The 16,151-nt window shown below is 37.6% G+C and overlaps 1 protein-coding gene across 2 annotated transcripts in view; it reads right to left on the reverse strand.

Moving 5' to 3' along the window:
* Positions 1-1,733: 1,733 nt before the first annotated feature.
* The window catches only part of brinp2 (BMP/retinoic acid inducible neural specific 2), a 131,357-nt gene continuing 116,939 nt past the window's right edge, over positions 1,734-16,151 (reverse strand). For both annotated transcript variants that reach the window (XM_087811072.1, XM_087811070.1), the window contains exons 8-10: positions 6,692-6,914; positions 3,918-4,224; positions 1,734-3,841 (exon numbers count right to left, since the gene is read on the reverse strand). In XM_087811072.1, coding sequence (XP_087667198.1) covers positions 3,020-3,841; positions 3,918-4,224; positions 6,692-6,914 — 1,352 coding nt within the window. In that variant the 3' untranslated portion in view covers positions 1,734-3,019. The remainder of the gene's footprint in view (positions 3,842-3,917; positions 4,225-6,691; positions 6,915-16,151) is intronic.

The raw sequence follows: 16,151 nt of genomic DNA on the forward strand, positions 1-16,151 counted from the left end.
ACTGTTTATTTTTACAATGTGTACTGTATATATTGCACAATTAAAATGTAATACAGTACAGGGCAACTATGTACTCAACAAATACATTTGAAATAACTAAAAACATCTCTTACAGTGAGCCTGTTAGGTGTGTCCACAATTTTGGCCTGTACTGTATATTTAAGCATCATCCCTTCACCTTATTTCCAAAGAACAATTCCTCCAATCATTAAGTAGTTGTGATCTGAATGATATATATTAACAACAATTATTAACATCTTTCACTTACCAACACCTTATCATTGTCACCAAACCTTGTTTTAACTGAATATCAAATACATTACCATTGTATTGTAATGCTGTACTGTGGGAGTTTTATTTGTGGTACTCACTATACACTGGGGTTTATGTTAGACCAGAAACATGCACATACTGTTTATTTCTTGGTCAGTGGTTCCAAGAGAACTGAAAAATCCAAAAAATAAATGAATAAATAAATGGGACCAAGGTTGAGCTGTACTTCTTTGGAATTAAACAATCGTTTTTCGGTCTTATCTTTTTAAAACACTATACACATATATAGTGCTCGTATAATTTTCCACCTGTAGAAGCTTTCAAGCGAACTTAAGACACTGCAATAAAAAGGACTACTGGAATATAACTTTTTCTTTTATAATAATAGTGATTATAAAAGCTTTTGATAGCCCTGACATGTTATGGCTAGACCAACTGTGATGTGAGGTCTGCTCCAATCTAGTCTAGAACTCTTAAACTATGGTGAGTGAGCAATAATAGCACTTTTTTTCACTGTCAATCTAATCACATTAAAGTTAAATATTTACTTATTTTTACTAGTTCTGAAGAGTGTTAACATCACAAACATGTATCATCACAAACATGATAAAATAAAACTTTACAAACCCTCACTTAATTCCAGAGGGAAATACAGAATAGTATTGGTTTACCTTCGTAATAACTTATTATTGTTATTATTTTTAGATAAAATAGATGTTCTTTCCATTTTCCACTATTAAGGAACGACTACTGTTGTTGCAACACTTTTTTTTTTCCACCACAAGTGCACTTTGTGGTTTTTATCCTGACATGTGTACCAAAGAAAAAAATGGGATATGGCTGCATATGAGGAAAAATTTGTGCTCGTGCAATTCCATTTGGTTTATAAATGTTTTTATGAAGCAAAAGAAAAACACAAGCAGTGTGGTAGTAATACTGCAACCTCATCGCAAGAGGGTCTCCATTTGCTGTCCAGTTTGACTCCTTTTGAGCCGATGCTCTTCTCACTGGGTGTTCCTTGACCTCCAGAGGCGTCTTTTTCTCCTGTTTTTGTTCACCTGATGAAATTATGATTTTTTAAAGCACCTAGATGTTATTGTTTACTGAGGTGGCTTTGGCATCTGATAAGGATGCCTCCAGGACGCCTTGATGTTGAGGTTCTCAGGGCAGAACTGAGTCTCTCTAATGGCCAGAGAACACCTCGGGTCCCTGAGAAAAAGCTGGATGATAACGCCGTTGAGAGGAAAGTCTGAGAGAAGGTTGGATTTGGTTGGATATGGAGTTTAAAACTGACAAAGAAAGTTATATGTAGTGGGCTCTGAAAACAAGAGCAGTTATTCATGAAGATCCATCAATCCATCACTAGCTACTGCTGCCTACATGAAAGAAAAATGATAGAAATGTTGCATATGATTGCTTGTTAGGTCTAAAAGGAAAAAAGAGGAAGCCGGGTAAAACAATTTTGTTCTTTACTAAAGCAAGCTGAGCACAATAGTACTGCTGAAAATGACATACAAGGTTTGACTTTCAGCAAGAAAAAGAAAAAAAAAAACATTTTAATGAGGTCTTAGCAAATTGGCAAGTATACCATAAATTTCCTTCAAAATACATCTTTTTTTTTCTTCAGGTGTCATGTTTTGATTGGAGCCAACATATTGGAATCAAAGCTGTTACACTGCAAATTCATGAAGCCTAGTTTCCTCTGAAACTAAAGTCTGAAAGCCGATGTGCCCTGTGAAACGTGATTCTGATTTCACAACACCAAATTAAATCTGCAGAGAGTGTCTTCCACGGAAAAGCTAGAATATCTTGAGTATGGATCTTTCTTGATAATAAAATATGAAACCATAAACATCAACAGGACTTATCCCCCACCCCCTTAATTCTAAATGTGAACTAAAATGTGCTTCTTTTTGTGAGAATAACTTTCCATATAAGGCATGAGTTTGTTTTGTTATAAATGTTTTTTGGTCTTTGCGATCGGTTATCTAAAAAGCAATGTGCACTTCTCACACATCGGGTTAGATGGAGCATTATTTACAGCGCTGTATCTGCAGACCTTTCAGTACCATGTCACCCTTTTTCTGTTTTACTGTGAAAATACACTAATTTGCACTTTAGGTTCCCAATGACACACCACCAAGAACAGAACGTCACTAACAAGTTTGTCACTCAGATGTTTAGCATAGATACTGACAAGTGCAGGATGGGAAAAAAAAAATTAATTTAAAGACAGTAACAGGATTAAGGATTATCAAATTTTCAAATGTTAAGCATAAAATAAGAATTCATTCAGCACACAGAGCTTATTTCCAAATTATTCCTTTCAATAAATTGTTTAGAAGTTGAAAAGAATTGCATAGGAAAGAGCAAACCACATCGTTTTAATTGTGGAGAGTCTTTCCCTTTACATATCAAAAACTGTGAAGAAGTTGTCTCATATCATTTTTTTCCAATCACAAACTGACAAGCTTTGTCCCTGCGCTCTTGTAAAACTGTCAGATTATAGTGTTTAAGAGGCGTTCATTGTTCATTGCACAACATTATACCACTGTCAAAACCAAAAAAAGATACATTATCAAGTCTCTGTGATATAAATGTGAAACAGGAAATCCATTCAGCAGCAATTAAAAAAAAACCTCTCGGTACATTAAAATAGTTTGTAATAATCCAGATCGTTCTGGTCCCGGACACCAATTTACAGGATGTTCTGCTGAGGAAAAAAATCTGTTTTCCTTTGTGTCGGCTAGCTGCAAAGTTGAGCAAGCTCGGGGTCAGGAGAAGAGTTGGGCAGCTTTGAGTTGAAGATCTGTAAAGAGTCTTTGATGCGCGCCACCTCGCCGGCCGACAGCTTCAGCCGATGGCGTAACAAACACGAAAAAAGATCCAGTGGCTGTGGCGCCGGGGGGGCCAGTCTGTTGATGCGATCCCTCATCTCCAGCAACATGAGGAAGGCGGAATCCTGCGAACCCTGCGTGTACGGGTAGTCCAGTTGGAGAATCAAATCTTTGATGCCTTCAGGGTCAAAGTGCATGCTGTATCCGAACACTTTGAGCGAGTTTATTTTCATGTACCCCATGTTTGATGTCTGGTCTTCCATGTCCAGGGGTTCATAGAACAGAGTCTCATTCGCTGTTGGATCATCCACGATAATTCGACTTCGCAAGTAGATGTGCACAGTCTCGAAGAAAGACTTCCACTTGTTGTCGAGACTTAAGGTCCAGTTATAACACTGAGCGGTGGCACTGGTGTCAACTCGAGTTCTCTCCCAGTCAGGGAACTCTGGCTGCGTCACTGGCATGAACCAGCTCTCTGAGTGACTTCCACCGAACGGGTTAACATATATTGCAGGCACAGGTTCCAGTGTTGAGTTCTTTGTCAAGCATATCTGGAAAGAAATACCCATCAGCATGTGGATCAGGTTGGACTTGTTCTTGTTGCTCTTCAGAGTCAAAAGCATCCTCTTCCTCCAGGCTGGGTTGAACCAGCTTCCGAGGCGGACATCGTTGCTGATGTAGATAGCATGGACTTCTATCCTGCTGTCCAGCCGTTGAAGCAAGTACTTGACCTGTAGAAGGAGTATTACACCATGAGTACATTGCATTATGTTTTCTGGTTGAAAAATAAAAGGACAAGTCAAAAACCTCGGCGTCAGGCATGTCCAGGTCCAGATTCAGATAGTGGTCCAGTGAAGCCGCGATGCTTGGCCGACAAGAACCGAGATGGAGGACGTTGCCATGGTGACAGCCACCACAGCGAGTTGCGTTATCAGTTGCACAAACCGAGCAAGAGGTGGACGACGTTCCGACGACACACGGGACGACACCCTGACACGAGGACTGCTCTGCAGGGCAGTTACAGCTCATCACCTCCTCGGAGAAGGAGCCCTGAACTCCGTGGTCGTTGCAGTAAAGCGTGGACTGAGCTCTTCTCAACCAAGACCCAACATCCCTGTAACAGACAGAAAATGATACAGATTAGAAGATATGACAGATATTGTCCTACCATCTCCTTTTGATTATTTTCTTCAGTTTTTTGATCCAGAAATAAATTGATACCCCATGAGTACCACGTAGACGCTTGAAGAGATTGTGTTCCACATTAAAAATCCATTAATGTTTCATCAGAGGGAAATTTAAGGCTATAAAAATGTATGATTTATTATTCTGTTGTAAAATTGTATTTTTATGTTTTGTAATTAAAAGTTAAGGGTGTTAAAATTGCATTTTCCAAACATCTTTAAGGGAACTCTTGTTTCTCTTCAAGAGCGGCTGAAAATGTATTTTTGCCTAAAAGGGTTTCTTAATTAAAACAGTTCATTTGCACTTATAATGGTGATTTGTTTATTTTTTTAATGTTTATATGTTTTGAGGTGTGTGTGTGTTGTTTACTGTTTCTCCACAAGTGAGTCTAACTGAGAGGAACTTTGACTTGCACCTCTTCCGGTCCCTTTAGGTTAACATCACTAGAGACGAAGCTTCAAGAAGCTTATACCTTATTTCCGGAGCTCACTAGATGTTACTCTTGAATGTATAATATTTGGCTTTTAGGAACTATTTTTATGTTTTTTTATTTCATTATGCTTCATCTAGTTTTAGCGTTAAGTCCAGGGGAAACATATGATTTCTGCACCAGTTATTATTGCTCTATTACGTTTGCTTATCAAGTAGAAATTAAAATGCTAGGAATTGAATTAACACTTGACAAATTAATGACCATTGACCTGGAAGGCTGAGTCCAGCATGCTGTTTCTAAATCAGATTTCTCTTTGAGAGCATAGATTTTTGCTCCGAGGAATATTCAGAGTTTATTGAAGCCACAGACGTGAGACACAAGGTTTACACAAATACTGCAAAGCCATATTTACGTGATTAATACTCTACTAACATTAAAATTACATATCGTTTTTTCTGGTTTTATTGTACTTTCAGGATACTTTATTCTTAAAATTAAACATCACAGGTCAGTTTGATTAGTTTCATAGTTTTACGAGAAGGGTAATGGCTGTGCCAGAGGTTGACACCTGCCATAGAATAAGCGGACCAACGCTAGGCTAAGAGTAACATGCTCTTCTTTTGTTCTTGACAGGTGAGTGTGGCAATTAAAAGTAAGAATTAAACTGAAATAATACTAACATAAATATATAGATCAGAATTGTCTTACAATGTGATGATAGGTATTAAGTGTTTGTGATATGGTTTTGGGAAATGGCCTGCAGCTTTCGGGTTTCTGTTGGTCCATGTGGTTGAAGCTAGTGGACCAAAATGATAAATAGCAGCCAGTGCTCCAGAATATATAATTGTTAACCCTTGTGTTGTATTATGGTCAAGGTGATCCGAAGGACCGAAGACAAATGTGTTTGAGGTATCCCTCAACATTTGTTTAGTATATATAGTATATATCGTAATCTAAATTATAAATAATCTCTTATTATTAATAAATACTTAAAATATAAGACATTTATTTATAGTCATTTATCTTAACAGTTTCAGAAGTTTATTTTGTTTCCATTACATGGAAGAAGTTTGAATCTAGACTAGCGGACCAACGCTATGCTGAAAGTAACATGGTCTTCTGATGTTCAGAGCTTGAAAGAGGTTAAAATAGTAGGTTTAATTTAAGTAGCTGCTCAATGGCAATGATTATATAGCAAAGAGTGCGTCTAGTGGACTCTGAAAATGAAGAGAATGCTTCATGAAGCTTCATCAGTCCATCATTGGTGGAGTTCGGAAAGTAGTCCTTTTAATAAAATCTTTATTATATGGTCATTTATGTTCCTAGTCACCTTGTTTAAAAGCTTAATGAGATTTGATCTCATTTAAAGTCTATTTTAACAAACAACAACCCACAATGAAACTGGCTGAGCTGTGTAGCGGGAGGTTCTCTGCTGACAGTGGAAACTGGTCTGTGGCGGAGTGAAAGCAGTTGAACAGGGGAGGGAGGTAAAATAATGGTGACTGAGGAAGAGAAATGAAGAAGGAAAGCAGTGCGGAAAAGAGGGATTGAATGGAGTGATGGCATACCGCTAAGGAATGTCAGGGAAATTAAGGCCCTTGGTAAACAAGTGCCAAGCTGTCAGCCAGAGAGAGGACTTGATTACTATGTGCAACACTTTACAGCTATCTACTTGTAGCACTTTTTTTATTTTAAATATAGGGGATCTATAAACTTTTACTTAAAAGTAACATCTGTAGTTTTTGTTTTGTTTAAAAATAACATGCATGCTATATATATATACATAAGGAAATGAAGTGTTTAATCTACTCAGAAATGAGTTTCAAATATAATTGATCTCCCATGAAGCCGTGCTCAAGTGAGGCTGCTAATGAGGCAACAGCTGTCAGGAACACACAAAGCAGTCGACACACACAAGACGAATTAGGGCTCACTGCACGTTGACTACATTCCGAGTGCATACCTTTCCCGAGGCAGACTGATGCGTGGCTGTTTGGGACACCGTTTGCTCAAGGTGTACATCTTCCTGATGATCTTCTGAGCCTTGCCGAGGAGCAAGGCAGTGCTGGACTCCAGGAGGGCGTAGCGCTTCTGCAGGGACATGTCGGCCGACCAGAATTTGGCGATCATTGACACGTTCAGGAAATGGTCCGTGGGTAAACGCTTCAGCAGGGCTTTGAATTCATCTGCAATGAGACACATGGGTTGAAGATAGAATTCATAATTTAAAAAGTAAAGATTTGGTAAAAATATTTTTGTATTTTGATAAATATTTGTGCAAAATTGCAAGCCTGTTAAAGTCTATTTCATTATATTATAATGCATCAGTTGAACCTTATTTATCAGTATTCATTGTCAAACGTTTTACATAAATGTATTAATTAAAGTTAACTTTTCTATTCCAGTATCAACATTACTAAGGAGCCATGTATTTAAGATAAGCGAAAGGGATCCTTTCTTGCCACACTTTTGCACTTGTTGATTGAAGTGAACCTATAAAGAAATTAGTAAAGTAACTTCAAAACATGGTCATGATGAGGGACTTACTGCATCTTTGAGTGGAAGCCTTTAACATTTGAAACATGTGAGTGAGTCAGGAATGTTGGGTTTTCACATTAGTTGCCCTTTAAACAAATAAAAAAAAGATAACAAAGCTTAAAAATGTGTTTTTGCTTAGATAAAATAAGTTACTCTATTATTTGAAACTCCAAAAGCTTAACAAAAATTGCCAAGTGACATTGGAAGGATTAAGTAAGGATTGGAATAAATATTTTAAAAAGAAAACCATCACTTTCCGCTCCATCTTAAAAGACAAACAACGGAAATTCACCGAACAGTGCCCATGTTTTTAAATTGTTACTGTCACCTCAACTCCTGCACTTTATGTTTGTCTTGTTGCACTTTTGCATTTCAGTGTTTTCTTGTACTTCTTGCCTTCTTTGTTCAACTATGATGTTTGCTGCTGCCTTTCTTGGCCAGATCACACTTGTGAAAGAGATCTTAATCCCAACGGCTCTCTTATCTGGTTAAATAAAGGTTAAAAAAGAAATAAATAGAACAAAAATGTACAGTTTTTATTTCCAGACGCTGGTCCTTCTCAACTATGCTCACATTCCCAATAGAAAATAAGGAAGTTAAGTGATAGCAAGTCTGTGAGATCTGGCCGTTCGAATAATTACTCTGAGAGTAAAGCCGGCTCAGAGGACACACAGTGTTCTCTGGGCTTGTAAAGGGGTTCTGTGGTGTTCTGATCATTTCTCTCAGGTTATTATAAACACACTGACAAATATAATGCCAGCGTGAAGCCCCGGGGAAACATGATCTCATTATTTTCTCTCCTCCTAAAGTCAAGTAAGACAGACCTTCTAGGATTGTTTCTGGCTCTGTCAAAGATTAATATCCCCAAGTGCCGTCTTTTTTATTTTTCGTTTGGCACCGAGCTTGAGAGACGAATCTGCAACTAAGCCAACCCAAGCTGAGCCCAACAGACAGTCGATTTCGGTGTTCAGCGATCCCAGATGACATTCTGGTCTGTGTCTGTGTCTGTGTATATATATATTTATATAAATACGGTTCATTTCGTGAGAGAAACACAGCTGCACCACCACGCAACAGGTATTTGAGCTGCACAAAAGGGCTTCTCTAATTTGATATGAACCCTGTGTCTCTGTTCATCAATCACATCTCCATTTTGTTCCTCACACTAATGGTATTCATGAAATTAATTCATTCCTGAAGGAAATTCTCTGCTCATTCCCCTCTATTTCTTGTGTTCACGGCTCCTCGGGGAAAATTTATGGATAATTTACACTCACTCAAAACAAATCAAACAAAGTTACAGGGTGGGGTAACTGAGGTATATTTCATGATTAGGGTGACCATGGCCAAAAATGGCTGTATCGGGATTGAGTGGGTGATTTATGGCTCCATCATGGAGAGATGACTTGCTGACTGAGGCTTGTTCATTTAATTCTCTACAAGGACATGGGATAATACAAAGTCAGAGCCAAGACTGAGACTGTAAGCACGAATGCCAAGCACAGTGAAGCCTATTCAAAAGTATTTTCTCTTAAGCCGGAAGCGTAAACAAGCGAAAACCTTCAGATAATCAGACTGAACATTAGAAACACACAAACCCTCTACATTCTCAAAGAATCAGTATAATAAAAATCAATAAAAATCAACTGTAAGGATGTTTAAAGAGTGAGGCGCAACTTCAATAGGACCTCTATTACACTCATCAGTATGTCTCTTTTTGCACAAAACTCTCATTTAATAAAGATATTTATATTGCAAAATATGCTTATTCCCAGCCCACATAAAATGCTCCGTTTCAGCTGAGACTTAAATCTCGTCCAAGGAACCGCGCCCACTCTTTCTAATTTGTCAACAAAACACAATTTGCATTTAGAGACTCACATAAATTTCAACTCAGCCGTGAAACTCCCGTTTTGTACATTAAAAACGAATAATGAAAATAAGGTTTGCTGCTTAATGTACACATTACAAAAACACCTAAAGGCAGAAGTAACTCTCACCATGTTAACATACATGTTTATTTTGTTTCACGATTAATATGTAGGTACTTTTAGGGCTTTTAGGGATTTAGAGCTTCTAGGGGAGGACACCTCCACCAGACTGATGTCAGAATGGTAAATTTAAGCATTAGTCTTGTTTGGCGAGATGTCAGACCGGAGAGAACTTTATTAAGTAATAACTTCAAAACAGAGAAACGTCATGATGAATGAACTACTGCATTTTGAAGAGGACGACTTCAACATTTACAACATGTAAATAAGTCTGGAGAGTTGGGTTTCCACATTAGGTGCCCTTTAAAAGTAAATAAATTCACCCAAAGATATAAAGATTATTCAAATATGTTTTTCAAAAACATTAATATAAAACATAAAGATGTAAAAAAGGCTGGCGTTCACTTTATTTTGCCGCTCCTACTATATATTCTAATAAAGAAAATGAAGAGCAAATTCAAAGAAAATAATTGGAACTGTCAGACTGTACTATATAAACATTATTGTTCTGCTTTCTATGAGTTTAATGACCTTGTCAGTTTTAGTACGAAATTGTCTCATAAAATCCAGCCGCATATTCCCTCACAACAATTTCGATCAACTTAATTTCAGCTATTTCAGTGACTGTATTAAAGATGAAACGATGACAACGGAGGATGATGCTTTCAGGCATTTTCCACGACTGCCTTCTTCTCTAGGCCGGAAGAGATGAAGCGGAAAACCGAGGGTCTGTTGCTCTCAAGGAAGCTGTTATCTTTATCTCTTCAAAATGTCTGTAGCACATTAAAGCTGGAATCCATCACACATCACAGACACAGCTCAGGGTGTTTTTTAATGTATAACAGTCCTTATAGATCTTTATTTAAATATAGGCATGGATGTCTTTCCAAGTTTGCTTAGATGAGACTTTTAAATATCAAAATCATAAAGAATCTTTTTTTTTTTAAAGTGTTCAAAGCGATTTGATTTTCACTAGCATGATGAAATGAATCAAATATCAAAGACAGAGGTTTAAGAAACAGCTTTTGACTGTATTATTGCATTCTTGGCACTGTATGAATATAACAGAAAATATGACACAACGGTTGACATTCACAGATGACTTCAGACAAAACAATATTGTTATTACTTGCTGTCACATTTTAAAACTATGTATGTCGAAGACTCCCAGGAAAACTCCTCCAGCTCCCCTTGGGAATACTGACACATTCCCAGGGAAACCGAGAGATATGCACAGTCTCTCCAGCATGTTGTTGGTCTGCCCCGGGGCCTCCACTCACTAACACACGGGCAAAGCTCCTCACCAGGGAGGCATCCTAAACAGATACATTATTCACCTCAACTGTCGTCCTCTATGTCGACGACCAGTTCTATGCTAACTTTCTGCCTGATGACTTCATTCCTTACCTCAGCCATAAGAGAGAGTCTAATGGTCACTACATAAGTCTCGGACCGTATATAGATACTATGGGTGTTAGAAAATATTGATACTGTGATATATTGCAATATTTATTTACACAATACGTTATCAATATTTGACAGCGCTGCAGATTTTTATTACAAACGATAGATGTTTTATGGTGTAAATTATATCAAGTTTAAAATAAAACAATTATATTTCATTAATTTAAAATTAACATATTCACAGAGTGTGTTCATTTTTGTGTTGAAATGTAACTTTCAGTCGCAATAAATATAATCCTGCGAGATCCTGGAGGTGACTGAGGACAAGCGGACACAGTTGATTCCAGCAGCTTTTAGAGCTGATGTTTGGGCTTATTTTGGGTTAAAACAAATTAAATCAGTAACAACTTCGTCAAGAGTGTAAATTACTGTAAACTACAAATATATCCTTTTTCCTACACTATCACAATATCATATTGTTGTCCGTGTATCGTATTATGTATCTTATCGCCAGATTTTTGCCAATACACACCCCTTATAGATACATAGATATGAAAATAGTTTGACAGGTGCATCAAAATGTTGTCCTTTATCTTAACTCTAACCCCACGGCCTAGACCAGGCTTATACTTATATTTCAGGACCACGAATAAATGAAACAAACCTTCAGTTTTTGCAGTCCTGCTGTTCCCCGAAGCCAAGAGAGACAACGCCCTGACCTCCCTGAATTAAAGATTGGACAATCCGACGCATGCTACTCCGCATTACACCTCAGTTGGGTCTCACACAGGCCACCAACCCTGATCTACAAGTCCACAGGCACCTAACCAGATGCACAGTCACGCAGCTCCACTACATCCTGAGCCTGGAGCTCATTTGGGGCGGATCTCACCCGCACCAGGGGTCGGCCAACGGGGGGTGCTTTTCACCCACCGCAGCTATTTATAATCCATATGCATACACATTTGAATGACAACTTTTGGTCGCCCTTGGCTCTTGCCGTGATAAAGCAAACCCTCCCTGACTGCCCAGATTAGCTGCAACAACTCAAGCGAGTAGTTTTATGCTTCATTAGATCAAGAACTACGTGTGAAACTGTCCTTTGTCTTTTGTGCTTGCACGTTTGGTTTTCCTGGAAGCCCTTTGCTTTCCCTGTACAGTTAAAAAAAACATAGAGGCCAAGGTGCAGCAATATGTTTCCTCTGATACAGCCTGTACAGGTAAAAATGACCTGCATAACATGAAAGATGGATAGATAACCAGAGTATTTTATGTTATTGTTTAAGCATTTTTATAATCTATATAAGGATCAAAAATGTGTCATATTAAAGCAATTCATACCAAAATGTTTTTTTTATTTACATGTATTCTTATGGAAAACAGATGCGTACAAAAAGAATGGGGGAAAAAAAGTGTAAAAAGGGAGAATTTATTAATAATTAATAATAAAAAATAACTTTAAATTAAATCATATATTTTTAAACGACATGGAGTTATAATTTGGATGCTTTTCACATTTAAATGTCATTAGTTATTAATAATTATTTTGTTTCCTTATCTTCTTGATGACTTATTAATTGTATCAAAATGTTGTGCCTATTTTAAATTTAATTATAGTTTATTTTAATCAAATATAAGAAAATAGTAGCAACAAATGACTGAGAGCTCAACTGATAATTTGTGTGAAGAATTAATCACTGCAAGCCTTTTTTTTCCTGTATAAGCATAAACAATGATACTTATTTAAGTTTACTCCCACAACAAGAACATTTATTTGATATATTATCCCGATTGGACTCTGAGGTGTAATGGCAACCCAGGGAAAACCCTGTTGGGAAGAGATCTTGCCTAGATATAAAGAAGATTAATGAGAACTTGTGCAACAATTTCTTTCCTATTCAAGGTTACAGAGACTGAATTGCCGGTATATTTTTCCTTTACTGGCGCTACTAGAGACATTTAATAGCCTGAAAGCAACAGCAGTCTTTGCAGCTGATCTTTTTAATGGATGGTTGGCATCAGTATTTTGACAGGTCTCGCCTGATGCTGAAGATATCTAAGCAAATGTGCAAGATTACATAAGTAAATACATCAATATAGACAAAATCATTGATGAATGATGGAGGGAAGAGAAACAGTGTGGTTATGTAACAACGGCTATTATGGGGTGTCAGATGACAGGTAGCAAGAAGATGTATGTCTTTGTCTTTCATCCCTATATTGTTGTAAACTTTCTAAAGTGTGGTGAGGATGATCGGAACGCTCCATGAAAAATTGTTATTTATTTTTCAGACCTTCACTCTAGGGATGTGTTGATGAAGCTTTAATGAGGGCCACTTGATGGCACTCTTTGCTGCATAATCTTTGGCTTTGAGAAACTATTTTCAAGGTATATTTAAGGTGAAGGGAGCTGGCTGAAAAGAACTGATGAAATCATGATTGATAAGACTTTATTTGACACCCAATCTAGACAATTGACTAACAACAACTGCAGAGTGGCCACAAACACATAATTATTTATATACAAGGGGAAAAGCTTTTTTTTGGCTCAGAGTTAAATTTTAAAAAGACATGTACGATGTGTTACCAGCTTTAAAAGGGAAGCTTGACACTCTTTTGATGAAGTTTTTGGCTTTACTGGTCAAACTGAGGCTGTCTTGGTGCCAAGTGCCTGCATTGTTCTCTCGAGACTCAATTAGTACACAGACACATGGGCTGTCAAATGTCATCACTGCATGTGGGTGTATTTGCACAGGAGCTTTCTTCGTGTCAGACACAGCTGTATACGACCAGGCAAAACAGACCTTCAACTTAATGAGATGCTCACTAATGAGCTTCAACTTACAGAGGCGGCTTTTATTTCCTCTGGCTTTTTTCAGGTTAGGGTTCTTTCACAAGTGGACTTTTAAGGTGAAGCTTGGGTAGATGCTTGTTAACATGTTTGTTTACTAAACATTTCATCATGGAGTACATAAATGCACATTCAAACAATGAACTGAGATGACAGAAACATACCCATATACATTGTGGTAGTGAATAAATCTCCTCTCAATGTCACAATTTAGCTTGTATCTTGTTTAGATAAGAAGTACTTTTAGTCTAGGGAGTATACAAAGTTTACAACCAAGACAGGAAGACTGCTGCAGAATGTTTCTAAATAAACAGGATATGACTCACAAACCAAGTTGGTAAAAAAACTAAGCACATAACTCCATAACCACAAATGGGTTGGAAGGAAGTTTTGATATCTGGGTCACAAGCAAGAAGCTCAAAAATACAAAAAAGATACATCTAAGGGGTTTGATTTCTTGTTGTTCTTTGAACTGTATTAACAATTTAATTTTTACATATTTAGTGAATGAGAAATGGGACTAGTGTGGAGTAGTGATGCGCTGACGAACAATAATGCCATTTTCTTAACTCAGTAGATGGCGCTCTTGGCTTAAAAAAGGAGGTTCTGTCGAAATAGTTACTCAGAACCAGATATTATGAGGCAAAAAGTGCCACCTGTTGGGCTCTGCCAATGACGACAAAGCTTCACGAAGCTTCAACAGAGCAGCACTGGTGTTGAGTGGGGACGGTGAACCAGGTGAGGGAAGTGGAAACACTGCTAAAGGGAGGATCATCATTGATGGAGATTACAAAAACATTTACCTTTTTCATTTTTAAAAACATGAGAACAAAAAGAGGTGATGAACAATACATGCCCATAGGCAATTAAACACACACACCAGGACTTGAGGGTAATACAAGGTCTGTGTGTTGGGGATCAGATCCAGAGAAATATCCGGGGAGATTGAAGGCATTTTCACTGATCCAGACGGCCGCATAAATAAATCAAAATTATAGTGAGATTGGGAAAAAAAAAAGGTTCTCAATGTTACTGAACAGATCTGGTTTATTAAGCCAGGTGAGCTGGCAACAAAAAAAGGGTTCAGTTTTGTAATGACCAGAATCCCTTCCAGAGATCTTTATTATCCTCACAGACAACTTACTCTAATCTGTCTCACTCTCCACCGACCTCTCAATCTCCCCTGGGGGAGAGTAATTCTCTTATGTGTCAGGGCTGGAAGTGTAAGCCTCTTGCCGACATCGTCCCATGGATGTCAATCGTCTTGGTGTAGATGTGCTAACTGTTTTTCGCCCTTTTCGATTTATAACTGAACTGCGACTCTCCATTGTGGCGATACATTGCTATCAACAAGTGCTGACGTGATATTAACAGGCTGTTGGACTTGGAAGAAGTTCATGGGGACCAAAGCATTGCCTCAGCTGATGACCTCAACTATCCAAGGACATAGTCATTTTGATATTTGATATTTGTCTCGTAAAACATGGAAGCAATTTGAGGTGAGAGCCACAAATACAAATCCTCTTAGCAGAATACTAGTCATGACACCTCCTAGTTTAACCTAATATTTTGTGTAATTGACACAAAAGAATGTCTAACTTCGGATGTGGCTTTATATTCCGTTGACACTTAAGTATCCTGGTCCTGGTTGTAACCTGAATAAGGTAGAGCCAGAAGACGTTGTATGTGCTGTGTAAAGATACCACTACTAACTCATCTGGTTGTAATACACACATTTAAAGGAGGATATTGACTCTCTATCAGGCAGGATGTTCATAATTTAGCCTCTTATTTTAATCTCAATCTCTGATTTTGAATTCATTTAAATTCAGTCCCAAGAAAATATGACAGTTTCAGAACACCCGTCATATTTGTGAATCATTAGGCAGTTATATTCTTGAATCTGGTGGCCATATAAATTCTTGAAACAACCTTATAAAGAGGCTAAAGGAGAAAAAGAACAGTGCTGTGGTTACTTTGTTTGCAGCTTAAGTGGATGCAAGATAAAAAACCCATCTGTCTACAGACAAATATCCTGCTGGCCCATCTTTGGTTTTCTTCAGTATAAACATTGATGGGGTTATTCAAGGTTAAATAGCCTCTTTGTGGAAAATGGCATCAGGTTTCTTAACGTCTTGGCTTTATTTATCAGGTCTGCATGTTTCACCTCTGTTCATAATTTAATAAATCAATTTCTATCCCAGCGGATTCAGATAAAGTTTGTATGCCCGGTTGCCAAATTATTTTATTGAATTTTCTACTTCCCTTATTGGGCTATTAATTTATTTAGATTTTAGAATCTAATAAGATAGATAAAACTATTCAAAATATATTTATTGGTTCTTACCCAATAATAATGGTTCAAAAAGGCCACGGAAAACACTTGTGTAAGTAAACGAGGCAAAAAGTTGATTAAAAAAAATCTCATTAAACTCCTACTTGTCTGTATTTAAAATATATATTTCGGCCAAGTCCGCCTGCCTAAACAATGATTGAGAGCCACAGAGGTCCTGGGTAGTTCCTGGTGTTAAACAGAGTGAAACCAAACTGCTAAACCCATCCCAAGAGTGTGAGAGTGCAAGTCTGACGGAGAGAACAGTTACAATGTGTTATGTCAGCCCAACGAGATTAGAAGAAAA

The sequence above is a fragment of the Callionymus lyra genome, chromosome 16 (assembly GCF_982586985.1).
Source record: "Callionymus lyra chromosome 16, fCalLyr1.hap1.1, whole genome shotgun sequence".
NCBI classification, from domain to species: Eukaryota; Metazoa; Chordata; class Actinopteri; order Syngnathiformes; family Callionymidae; genus Callionymus; species Callionymus lyra.